The sequence below is a fragment of the Mastigoproctus giganteus genome, chromosome 10 (assembly GCF_048544385.1).
Source record: "Mastigoproctus giganteus isolate SK-2022 chromosome 10, ASM4854438v1, whole genome shotgun sequence".
Lineage (NCBI taxonomy): Eukaryota > Metazoa > Arthropoda > Arachnida > Uropygi > Thelyphonidae > Mastigoproctus > Mastigoproctus giganteus.
This window is the reverse complement of record NC_143584.1, coordinates 29227193-29240134: the sequence shown is the minus strand read 5'-3', so window position 1 is coordinate 29240134 and position 12942 is coordinate 29227193. Positions and strand designations below refer to the sequence as shown.

Sequence of the window (12942 nt, the reverse complement as noted above, 5' to 3'; positions counted from 1 at the left end):
CATCTATGTAGCTCTTTATCCACGAGTCAAGGAGGGATTCCTGTTGACTGTCTCAACTGTATTTTGTCACTTTGTGACAAAATACGGTTGAGTCAGTCAACGGTTGTGACTCTTTCTCTTCTTGAACCAGGTGTTTCCTATGACCAAGCTGTTCCGTAAACAGAAATCCAACAGCCTGTCACCATCATCGTTCCTAGGTCCCCAACCATGCAGACCCATAATATATTCTAGTGTTATGTGCCGTTATATAATAACGGCACATAACACTAGCTGCGTACATTGCTGCGTACATTGGTCAATAAGAAAAGTAGTTTTACAATTTCATCCTTTTGCCATTTATCAGGGAACAGAAAACTAATTTAGATGAAAGGAGTATACTGGGCATAATACATATCGTATTCAAAGCATTTTGAAAAGTTGCTGCAAAATCACCATATTCCTATTTTCAAACTGCAAAACTGGTATAAAAACCATTATGATTATGGACATAAATATTGTATCAAAATACTTGTCTGATAATATGCTCTGCAAGTTATCATGCTATAATGAAATGCAAAGTACTTCAAATTCTGCCAATAAAACTGCATTCATTTTTCGGTTAAAATTAACAACACTTGAGGATTTAATATTTTTGACCATTTATACAAATCATATGCAAATTGTGTAACTTACAGCATTTGTGAGGATAGATTTCAGTTTTCCCCAACTACAGGTCAACCAATAAGCAGTTCGCCTTTATGTATCTAAACATATTTTGGACAATTTTCAGAAAATATTGCTTAGCTAATGTAACAAAATAATTAAAAAAAAAAAAAAAAAGAAAAAAGTGCTGACTTATTTTTCAACCCTGGTATGAGTGACCCACTAGCAATAACCCCTTCAAGATGTCCAAGACATTTTCACATACTGTACAGCAATAGTTTTGTTATGCAATAATTTGCTATCTGGAATACTTGGCATCTGTTCAATTTCATATATCTGCAGTGTGTAAGTGCACATATGCCTTGCTTTGGACTTAAGACTACACTTGTAAGTGAAATCTTAAGCTATATTATTAGTTTAGTATTAAGTCATGCTATAAGTGTGATAATCTATTGATTTAGGTGTGTGCCATAGACTGTCCATTGTTTCAGTGTAATATGCATACTTTACGTGTACTTAGAAAATTTTGTGAACCATAGCATGGTTCTCACAAAACTAGTACTAACCATTCATGGAGGCTGGATAACAAAACTTTTGCTGTATTAACTTGTCTATTAGTTTTATTTTATTTATTTTTTATTATTTTCTTTTAATAATCATGAAATTATGATAAAAGTTGCTTATATACTAGAAATATTTTTATTACTTACTTTATTAGAGTATTTCTTAGAGCCAGAAAATCACAGTGTTCCAGGTTTTCAACTATTAAGAGAGGGATTGGGGGAAAGAGGAACAGTTAAAGTAATAAAATTACTTTGTTATTTTTACCTACTTTATTGAGAAATGTAAATTTACAAATCAATTTATAAACTACATATAGTTCACAGAGGTGTTCTCATTTTTATAATATTTCAAGATTAAAAAAAAACACTTAAGTGAAAACATCCTTTTTAAAAATAGTACTGTACTTATGTTCCCTTAAACAGCTACACATTTCTACTCTCCTCAAACGCTTTTGCTACCATTGGCACAATTTTCGGTGGCCACCCTAGAACTGTTCTGGTTGGACAGCTTGGAAAGCATCTTGGGTTGTATCAGTAACCTCTTGTTCACTGCTGAAATAATGTCCTTGTGAATTTTGTTTTATTTTCAGGGAAAAAAAAATCATATGGTGAGAGATCAGGTGAGTAAGAAGAATGACAAAATCAATTACTAGTTAATGAATTAGTAGCATAAGAGTATTGTGCTACTAATTCATCGTGTGTAGTGGGCTCTTCTAGTTACATGAAAAATGACTGTTGCGCAGATCCTAATAGGATAGTACAAGGGGCTTTAATATCCTCAACTGGAACTAATACAAGCTAGTGGCCATAATTTCATAAAACAGTTAGTGTCTAAAAAAATTTCCAAGGTCAAAAGAAAGTTGTGGGTATCAATTTTATGAGAGCGAACTATAAGAGATTGTGGTATTTTGGGGGAAAACATTTGAAGGAGTGGTATTTCACATTATTCCTTCTGTTCCTAAAATCAGCTAGCTGGAGAGACAACTACCCCTACTGGATATGGGTTTATTATGAGAAGTATTCAAGGGATTTATCGTAAAGGCTACAAAAGCATTCATAACAGTGGAGAAGTTCCACAAAACAGAGCTGCCAAAATGAATGACAACGGAGATTAAGAGCTTAATTGAGTAAAACAAAAAATCAGTTATGGACTATTGAGAGGTACAAATTTATATGAGTATTATAAAGGCACACATAACAAAACCAATGACAGGTGAGGTAGGTAAATGCTAGTACAAGAAATCACTAAGAAATTGAACTAAGAATGAAGGCAAAGCATTCTATTGTATTTGAATACATGAAAAACAGAAGAGAGAAAATCAAATATGTCCTTTACTGAATCAGAGTGGAAGATTCATAGAAAGTCCAGGAAAAGCAGCATAAAAGTTTAATGGGTAATTTTCAATGATATTTATAGTTGAAAGACCATTTGAACAAAAAGAGGAACTCTGACAAGGAGTCGCATTGCTATAAAATAAATGACAGACTCTTTTTATCCACTCCTGAAGCTTTATCTGCCTTCAGGTAAGGTTTAAGAAGTGATGGTTTGTATCCTGTTATATTAAAAAAGGGCTGTTTGTGAGTGCACCAGGCTATTCAGAATGCTGAGATCATCATTACACTCTGGGATGATCCCCTGGACTGGAGGAGCGCCAAATCCACAAAGGAGGTGTGAAAGACTGAGTGTAACCAGTGCCGTAGTCGTAAAATTAACAGAAAGTATACTCTGTGAATGTTATGTATGCAGAGAGTATACTATGCTTATTAACACATTGACTGCTATGGCTTTTTTTGGGTGAACCAGTCTCCGACACCAATTCAAGTTAGGCATATTAAATTATTGAAAACCCAAATTATAATATATATTCATCACCAAAACTCCTAAAAAAAGCTTCTTGAATTATCTCGTAGATGGCGTGTGTAATAGAAAATTCCTCGGGGCATCCAACTACGAGTTAACTCAAGACACATTGTTACCTGTAGAATTTGCGGTATATGAGTCACCGCTGTGCGTAAATCCGTAGTAGTAGTGACATAGACTGTGCCGTGTATTTACCTTGTATTACCTTGTACTTAGTAATTTGTTACTTGTTTATAAAAAAAAACAAAACAAAACAAAACCTAAAACATGGATAAGAAAAGACCACTGACCAAAGAAGAGCTTGAGCTGTATGCTAATATGAGCGAATTCAAATTTGAAGAGATTTTTGATGAGCCGTACGGTACTGGTTCCAATAGTGACAACTATGAACCTAACATTTCAAGTGAGAATAGTGAAGGTGAAGCCAGCTGACAGCCTGAAGATAATCCTAATTCCCTGCAAAACGTTGGTTTCAAAATGGACACAACAGAACTTAGTGTACAAAAATTGGTAGAGCTATATTTTTCTGAAGAATTTCTTTCATTATTAGTGGAACAAACTAATTTATACGTTAGGCAAGAAATTGAAAATGTGAACAATCACAAAAATATGCCAGGTAGTCAAAATGGAAGGACACTGACATCTCAGAAATGAAAGTGTTTCTTGGACTTTTGCTACAAATGGGTCCTTGTTCTTTTCCTTCAATATAACATTACTGGAGTACAAATGCATTCTACAATGTTATGTTTTGGCGATCTTTTATGAGTCGAAATAGATTCCAGTTGCTACTGCAATATTTTCACTTTGCAGATAACTCATTACAATCTGCTGACAGGCTATACAAGGTAAGACCTATTTTGAACCATTTCAATAATGTTAAGACCAAAAATTACGTACCGGATAAAAATGTATGTATTGACGAGTCGATGATGTTGTGGCATGGGAGACTGAATTTCCACCAGTATATAAAAAATAAAAAGCACAAATACGGAATCAAACTTTACGAACTGTGCGAGTCCAACGGCCTTGTTATGAAAATAAAAATTTACTCCAGTAAATCAGAAGAAACTGAACAAAACATAGGTCGTAAAGCTGAAGTTGTGCTATACTTGCTTTGGACAATTTTTATAATTCTGTTGCTCTGACGAAATTGTTGTCTGCTAGAAAAACTTATGTATGTGGAACATTACGCACCAACAGAAAAGAAAATCCAAAAGATCTGGTAATGAGAAAATTGAAGAAAGGAGAAGTTGCATGGAAACAAAATGGCCCTGTTGTAGTTTGTAAGTGGAGGGATAAAAGAGAAGTTCTCACTATTTCTAACAAACACATTGTTGAAATAGTTGAGGTATGTAACTGGAATGGGAAACTTTTGATAAAGCCAAATATAATTCAGGATCACAATAGCGGAATGTCCGGCATAGATCGATCGGATCAAATGCTGTCATACTATTCAGTGCTAAGAAAAACCATCAGATGCCGAAAAAAATTCCATTGCATATTTTAGAAATATATATACATACATAACGCATAAATCCTTTTCCATCAAGTTACAGGTTCCACCATAAAATCTCTAAAATTCGGAGAAATATTCATTGAATATTTTTAATTGGAGAAAAAATTCAAAACGTTCCAAAGAAGATTAGATCAGAACGCAACGTTCATTATTTAGAGGCGATACCACCAACTGAAAAAAAAAAGCATGTCCAACTAAGCCATGTCGAATATGTACCAGAAATAAAAAATGCCAAGAAACGCTATTATTGTCCAGTGTGTCAAGAAAAGCCTGCTCTTTGTGTAGAGGAATGTTTCAAGAAATATCATAAATAAACACTATAATATTAATGTGAATTTTAGTTATACACTTTTCTTTATGTATTTGTAAATAAAATATATATATATTTTTTTGTGAATAAATTTTCTGTTTTCTGACGCCGTGGTTGATTTTTCATTCTTATCCCAGACGCCCACTATCCATCAGTTGCACATATTTGCTACAAATATACTCGTAGATGCACCTGAAAGGCAAGTCATACCAGTCCAAGTTAACTCGTAGGTGGTGTCCTGGGCCAGACCGCCAAATATGAGTTAATTCGTAGTCGGCAGTCGACGTGTTAATCGAATTCCAGAGGGTATACAGTGTATACCCGTGTGCGTGTGTGTGTACAGGGTGTCTCAAAAATATTGGTACAAACGTTTAGGGGAGGTAGGTAACATCTAAAGGAATGTGAATCGCATAGGAACACATAACCGGAAACATCACCGTAAGTCGGTACATGGCACAGTTCATCAGTTCGGGAGAGGGAAAATTTCTGGTTTACTCATTCAAGCAGTAGTCGCCAAACGAAGAGCATGCATCGATATACGAACTGTGAGCTGGCAAACGTGCACCTAGTGTATGGATTAGCAGAGGGCCCACATGGTATGCGGCCCCCATGTGGCACAACATCGCTTTGCAATAAATGTGTGGGCAGGTATGGTCGGTGACTGCTTAGTTGGCCCATACCTGTTACCATCCCACACGAACTCTGCTAAATATCGGCTCTTTCTTGAACAAGTTCTACCAAGGTTACTTGACAATGTTCCAGCAAATGTGAGATGCAACATTTGGTTTCAACATGACGGGGTGCCTGCCCATTATGGATGGTTTGTTCGTGACAATTTGAACAGGCATTTTGGGCATTGTTGGATTGGCCGTGGTGGACCCGTTGCCTGGCCCCCACGCTCACCTGATTTATCGAGCCTTGATTTCTTTCTGTGGGAGGCCCTCAAATCTATCGTGTATGAATCGCCTGTGGAGACGGAAATGGATTTCGTGGCGAGACTTGTCTGCGCTGCTGCTACTGTCAAAGAAACTCCAGGTGTGTTTGACTGTGTCCGCCAATCCATGCTGCGTTGGTGTCACGCATGCATCGCGTCTCATGGTGGAACCTTCGAGCATCTGTGGTAACATCATGAAATGCATCCATCTCGTACTCCACTGTTAATATTATGTCAAATAAATGTTTGCCACTAATTACTGTCTTGTGTCATTTCTGCTTCTTGTGCCTCTGCTACTACTTTCCTGTGATGTTTCCGGTTATGGGTTCCTATGCGATTCACATTCCTTTAGATGTCAACTATCTCCCCTAAACGTTTGTACCAATATTTTTGAGACACCCTGTGTGTGTGTGTATGTATATATATATATATATATATATATATATATGTATGTATGTATATATATATGTGTATATATATATATATATATATATACACAGCATATTTACTTACTTATATATATGCCATATATATTAAAAATAATAAAACTCTAAGTATTCTAATATATTTATCTCTTAATTTTCAGTAAATATTTTAATAATATTTGTTTTTTCAAGTCTTTCAAAAACCAGAAGGTATATGCTATTCACCTAAAAAAATCCAGATGGTATACAGCATATACCTGTGTATACTCTCCACTACAGCCATGAGTGTAACTATAAACTAGTAAGTTTGGCTTCAGTGGAAAAATTACAGGCTCCTATCAGTAAGTACGATATCCTTCATGAATCACAGATGGATTTGTGAGTGGGATGCCTTGCCTGACCAAATTAATTATTATATCAAAGTCATAAAATAGTTAGTGAAGAAACAACGTAAACATAATTTACCTTGAATTCAGCAAAGCTTTTGATACAGTTTCTCACGAAAGACTTTATATGCACTAGAACAAATTGCAATTACTGGTAAGATCCTTCTTTGGTTCAGGGGTTAGCTAAAAGACAGGGGAAAGAGAGCAATCATAAATGGACATTATTTGGGTGGACCAGTATAGCAAGTAGTCCCTCGGGGCTGAATGTTGGGGCTCTTCTATTCCTAATCTTCCTTTACTGACTAGGGAGTAAAGTGGAAGCTGTCAAAGTTTGTTGATGACATAAAGGTAAGGAAAATGCTACCAGGCCATGTTGCTTCAAAATGACTTGGATTAGTTGCATACATGGTTTTAAAAATGGCAATTGAGTTTAATGCTTCTAAATGAAATGGCATTCTAAATGTAAAGGATTTAAGTAATTCCCAAATTTCTGTTCAAAATTACTTAAAAGCTAAGCTATGGGAAAGAGGAGTTAAACTGGTTCAGGACACAAACAACTTAGAAGTTATGATACTTTCAAATACAAACTTTATCAAGAAGTGTAAACAGGTGGCTAGGAAAGCATATGGTATCCTGTCTATAATTTATAGGACCTTTGCAAGTAGGGTTTGGTTTGGTAGTTGTTGGCGCATCGGCTTCTGTGGCCATAGTGCACCTCCCAAGGTTTTTGCAGTACTTTGATCCAAGCCCGAGGCGGGAATCGAACCCGCGACCTTTGGGTTGCCAGGCAGGCACTTTACCCACCTGGCTAGCCCGGTCGGCTGCAAGTAGGGAGAAGGATGTCAATGTCCCTCTATATAAGACAATGGTGCAGCTGCATTTTGGAATATTGCATTCATGTCTGAAGAATGGACCAAAAACAAAGACATAGAGCTTCTACAAAGAGTTTATAGAAAGGCAACCACATTGATTAGGAATGCTAATCAATGTCCATTGTAAAAAGCTTTATATTGTGAAGTTAAACTTCATAACTGGGTTGTCACTCGTATCACTGGGGTACCTACCCGCCACTGCTTTGAAACGGTGCTGTCTGGATGGTGGTATCTACCGAGAATAAGTAACATTTACCTTCTCTACTGGGGAAGTGTTGCTTATTCAAGTAATGCAATAACAGGCAACTCATTGGAAGGCATTCACAATATGAGATGTAACAAAAATGATGCCATTTCACCTGCTTTGGTGAAATGAAATCTTTTTGGTGATTTGCAATGAACTAAAATGATGCTTTGCACTAACTTTTTTGCCTTATAAATTTCCCATAGTCTGAAGATTTCAGCTCTAAACCACCTTTTATAATTATGCACTCACCAAAATTATTAAAATAAATGTACATTCTGCCCCATGGCCGCTATTAGATGTAAAAAAAAACACAGAAATATTAAAAATTCAAAAAATCAATTATTCTTTGCCTGAATGAAAATTTCTGTATATCTATTCTGCAATTTAAATTTACATTCCTCTGTATGTGTGCCATCTGAAAAAGGGTAAAGATGCCATTAGCATTTAGTTTACTTAATCTTTTTAAAGCCTTATACACTTCAATTAGGTCATCACACAGTTGTCTAGTTTTGGGAACTGCAACTGACAGAGCCCAGTCTTTTCTTGTTAAGAATATCCTTTTATGCCTCCAGTCAATCTTTTTGCTCTTCTCTGCACCCTTTCCAATAGATCTATGTCATTCCAAAAATGAAGTTTCCAAAACTGTACACATTATTCCAGATGTGGCTATAAACGTTACCTTATACAAAAGGCTAATGACTTCTTTGTCACTGTCGGCAAAGTCTCTGTATATCAATGAAGAACACCACTCACTGTTGTCGCAGGCTATTTGAACTGCTAAGAGAATTTCATGTGAGACTATACAATTACTCTAGGTCTTTTTTGCCAAAAGAAGAAACTTACATTCATTAATGTTAAACTCCAGTTTACGCTTTTCAGCCCAATCTGCTTAATTTATCTAGATCTTGAAGTGGAATACCCTCATTAAGTATTGTAGCCATTTTTGTTTCATTAGCAAATCTTAGACATCAAACTTCAAAAACCTACATAAATTAAATATTAAAAAACAGTAAGGAACCCAAAACTAAATCTTGTGGTAACTCACTCATCTTGTTAGTCCATGAAGCTCAATGGCCATGTATAACAACCATTCTTTGTTTCCTACCACTTAACCATCCCTTTATCTGCAATAGTAACTTTCCCCTAATGATACATATTGCTGCAATTTATACAATTTGCATGTGGTACATACATGCAAATTGTATAAATTGCATGTGAGACTATACAATTACCCTAAGTCTTTTTTTTGCCAAAAGAAGTAACTTACATTCATTAATGTTAAACTTCAGTTTATGCTTTTCAGCCCAATCTGCTTAATTTATCTAGATCTTGAAGTGGAATACCCTCATTTGTATGATATCAAAATTATTCTTTGCATCTAATTCCTTCATAACCTCATAATAGCTAATCAGATTGGTGAGTCATGATGCCCCTTTTACAAATTCATGCTGTAATTGCCTTATAAATAAATAAATCTTTATTACCACAGATTCTAAAATATACATACACATACAAACAGCAAAGTACATATACAAAGGCAAAGTTCCCTTTATGCCTGGAAAGATGGCCAGGGTATTTACATAGTTATAGCTTCACTTCTATTAAGATGACGATGCATTACTTCTTGAACTATGAACTCCATTATTTTCTCTGGCACAGCAGTGAAACTTAAAAGTCTGTAGTTACCCACTTCATTCTTTGAACCATCCTTGTGAATAGGAAATACATTTGCAGATCTCCAATCTATAGGGCCCTCTGAATCTAAGAATGCTATGATTTTTATGGCCAAAGGTTTAACTGTGTCTTCTGCAGCTTCTTTCAGTATAATTGGATAGAATCCATTAGCCAGCATATGCTGTTCATTTTTAGCTGCTGCAGTTTCTCCTCCACTTTCCATTCCATTATTATAAAATCATTTAATTCCAACCTCGCATTAGACAGACTTCTGCTAATCTTGTCTGCAAAGCCTTCTCAATGTGCGAAGAAGTCTTTAGAAAGAAGATTAGCAGAACTTTTAGAGACAAAATAAATATTTCACACCCATAAATGAAAAGCTTTATTCAATTTATCTGCAATCTACACAAGGTCATCAATAGCTATGCCATTTATATCCAGTAGACCAATGTGATTGAACCTTTTCCTTCCAGGGTTAACACATACTGCAGAATTCCTTTCAATTTTCTTTGCATTCTTAGTCAAAAAATTCTTGTAATGTGCCTTGCATGCATAACCACCTGAATAACTTGATTATAGACTAGTTCATATTATTGACAATTTATAATTATCCCATATATTTTTCTTCTCTGCTGCTAAGCTCATTAGTTCACCTGATGTCCGTTTAGTCTAAACCTTGAACAATATCTCTTAGTTCATATAAAATGCTTACTGGTTCCCATGATCACCTTTCTAATTGTTTCACATTTGGCATTTACTCCTTTTAACAACATTCGTTGGTTGCACTAAAAAGAGCTAAAAATACCTTCACTTTACACTTGACAGCAGTTATTTCTTTGAATAAATCAACATTAGTACACCATGATTACTGCTATCTAAAGGTTTCTTTATCTGAATATTCTTAATACATGATGAATCACTGATGATAATGAGATCAAAAATATTGCTTTTTCTTGTTCCTTCTCTAGCATGTTAGTGCTGAAACACAGTCATCAGGCAAACTGAGAGAAGTTCTGCTACTGAGAAAGCTGCCACTCCAAGAGTTCCAATTGATATCTGGAAAGTTAAAATTCCCCATGACAAGACATACTGATTTGCTGGCTGACTCCATTTGTCTATATAGTTGTTTATTATATTTTCCACAATCATTTGGCCTATAAGAGATACCTATTCTCCTCTTTGTTTTTCCAGTATTTATGTCACACCAGACTGATTCAATATTACACTGGCCTGTGTCCACTGGTTTTACTGTTTTAGAATCTATGTGCTTCTTAACCAAAAGCATATCCTCCCCCATCGACATATTCAAATTTTTCATATCCAAAATCAAAATGACATATGTTTCTGTTACACCTATAATGTTGGCATTTGATGAGTTTATCAATATATCAAATTCAAATTTTATTTAATATGCATCTAGTATTAGCGTATTAAAAAAAAAAAAAAGTAAATGAATGCCAGTTTGTGTTTTTAATAACTCTTACAGATCCCATATAATGTCTAGTCTAATGAGGATTCCCAGCAGATCTTGCAATCCTCCACCCTTTTCTAGACTGATGCATGTCCCAACAGAAGAACTGAGGGAATCAATTTTGCCTCTGCTTAGCCATTAGTAAACTATCAGTTTGTGCCCCCCCCCAAAGTTTTCTGATCCACCCAACACTGCCTTAGCAGCACCAGTAAATGTTTTTTCACCCCTTCTATTTAAGTATATCCCATTCCCAATAAAATCAGTCTCGCCTGTTAATAAGCTAATAAGCACAAACCATTCTGGGAAAAATTCTATCTCACAAGTCTTGCACAAATGTTCCCAGTGCCAAGTAGATTATCATGTCTAGAAAAAATTCCTAACACTCAAATTTAATCCAAACTCTTGGCTTTTACTAAACATTACACCATGTTCTTACCACTTATTATCTACAATTATTTTGAAAGACATGATATGGGAGCAGATTTCTAAGGCAATTTATATGGATTCTTGAAGATTTCTAAGACAATTCATACATATTTGAACACGTTATTTGAAAACATACATGTATATATGTACGTACCATAGGTAGCCAAAATATAAAAAACAGTAATATATATATATATATATATGCATGTGCAAAAGGGTTAACTAATTTGCAAAATGTGAAAAATGTATTTGATTTAATCTAAACTTAAAAAACTAGGAAAATGTGAATTAAATTAATTTACCTTCTGCAATACCCCAAGGGTATCTTCTTCCTCTGACCCGTTTTCCATTAACTTCAACAATAGTATTACTTCCAACTACAGCAAAAGGAACTCGTTCCTATTATAAAGTAAATGCAGTATATGTAGAATTTTAACCACAGAATAGATTAATGTATTATTTTACATACCCTTCTAAATCTACATACCTTAAGTGGTTTTTGCAACTTATTTTGCTCTTCATCATCACAGTCTGGAAAGTCATAAATTCTTATTTTATTTTGTGCAATTTCATTCAAAACCTGGAAGTATAAAATAAAAGATCACTAACAATTTATCAATAATGATGTATACACATGAATCACACAAGAAAACAGTGACATACACTATTGTGATTGAAATAGTGTGAGTGTCACTGTTTTTTTGTTATTGTTCTCAGTAACCAGCTTGCTGGAAAATAAGGTTACCACAGATCATAGAATTCATTACCAAAGTAAACAAAATCTATTACTATTACACAGTGCTTTTTTTGTAAAAAAATTTGTGCCGGTACTCATTCTTTGCTATGAGGAAAAATTGAAAATTAAAAGGATATGAAAAGTACTCTAAAAATGTTTTTTTCTGATATTGTTACTTTAGTAGTAATGTTTTTGGAATAAGAACAACAAATTTAGTACATTAACACAGTTTATTAAGCATAAATTTATTATTCAAATATATTAAAAAATAAGTAAAATGTGAGTAAAATAAGTAAATAAATCAGTCAATTGCTGAGTGCCAGGCACTCAGGATGAAAGGTCCGTAGTCACGAATGGTCGTTAGGGTAGTATCTGAAATAGAGAGCTTTATGGTAACTGAAAAAGTTACTAGTACCCCAGCTTGGCCTAAAACTGAGGAACTAACGAAAACGTTGCTTATTAGAGTCTTTCCAGTTGCGAATGACAAGGGTGGGAGAAGCGACTCTGACTTCTTCCTGGAGAAGCAATTAAAGTCTTGGGGGGAGAAGAGACTGTCAGGTGTTGTCGTGCAAGAATCCCCACCACCGCCGCCTCAATACTGGCTCTCTGAGTACCTCCTTGCCGGGACAACTCCAGCTTTGAAAACTGTTAAAATATACTTCTCGTCGCAAAATTTATAAATGACCTTTATAGAAGTATTAACAGTATTTAGCAATCCTTTTTGTCACCAAAAGGAGAGTTACTTAGCACAAAGAATCGAATTGCAATAAAAAATTGATTTTTTTAATTGCAACACAAAGTAAATGATAGATTTCAATCGGAATAGTTTTCCCCTTGATAAGCATCGAATAATGCAAAGCTAATGTGATTTTTAAATTT

General features: G+C 35.0%; 1 protein-coding gene across 3 annotated transcripts in view; it reads right to left on the bottom strand.

Annotated features, from left to right (window-relative positions):
• The window catches only part of LOC150078920 (septin-7-like), a 510661-nt gene that overhangs the window by 144053 nt on the left and 353666 nt on the right, over positions 1 to 12942 (bottom strand). For all 3 annotated transcript variants that reach the window (XM_090382840.1, XM_090382838.1, XM_090382839.1), the window contains 3 exons: positions 11815 to 11907; positions 11630 to 11726; positions 1353 to 1404 (listed from right to left, as the gene is read on the bottom strand). In XM_090382840.1, the coding sequence (XP_090238966.1) occupies positions 1353 to 1404; positions 11630 to 11726; positions 11815 to 11907 (242 nt within the window). The remainder of the gene's footprint in view (positions 1 to 1352; positions 1405 to 11629; positions 11727 to 11814; positions 11908 to 12942) is intronic.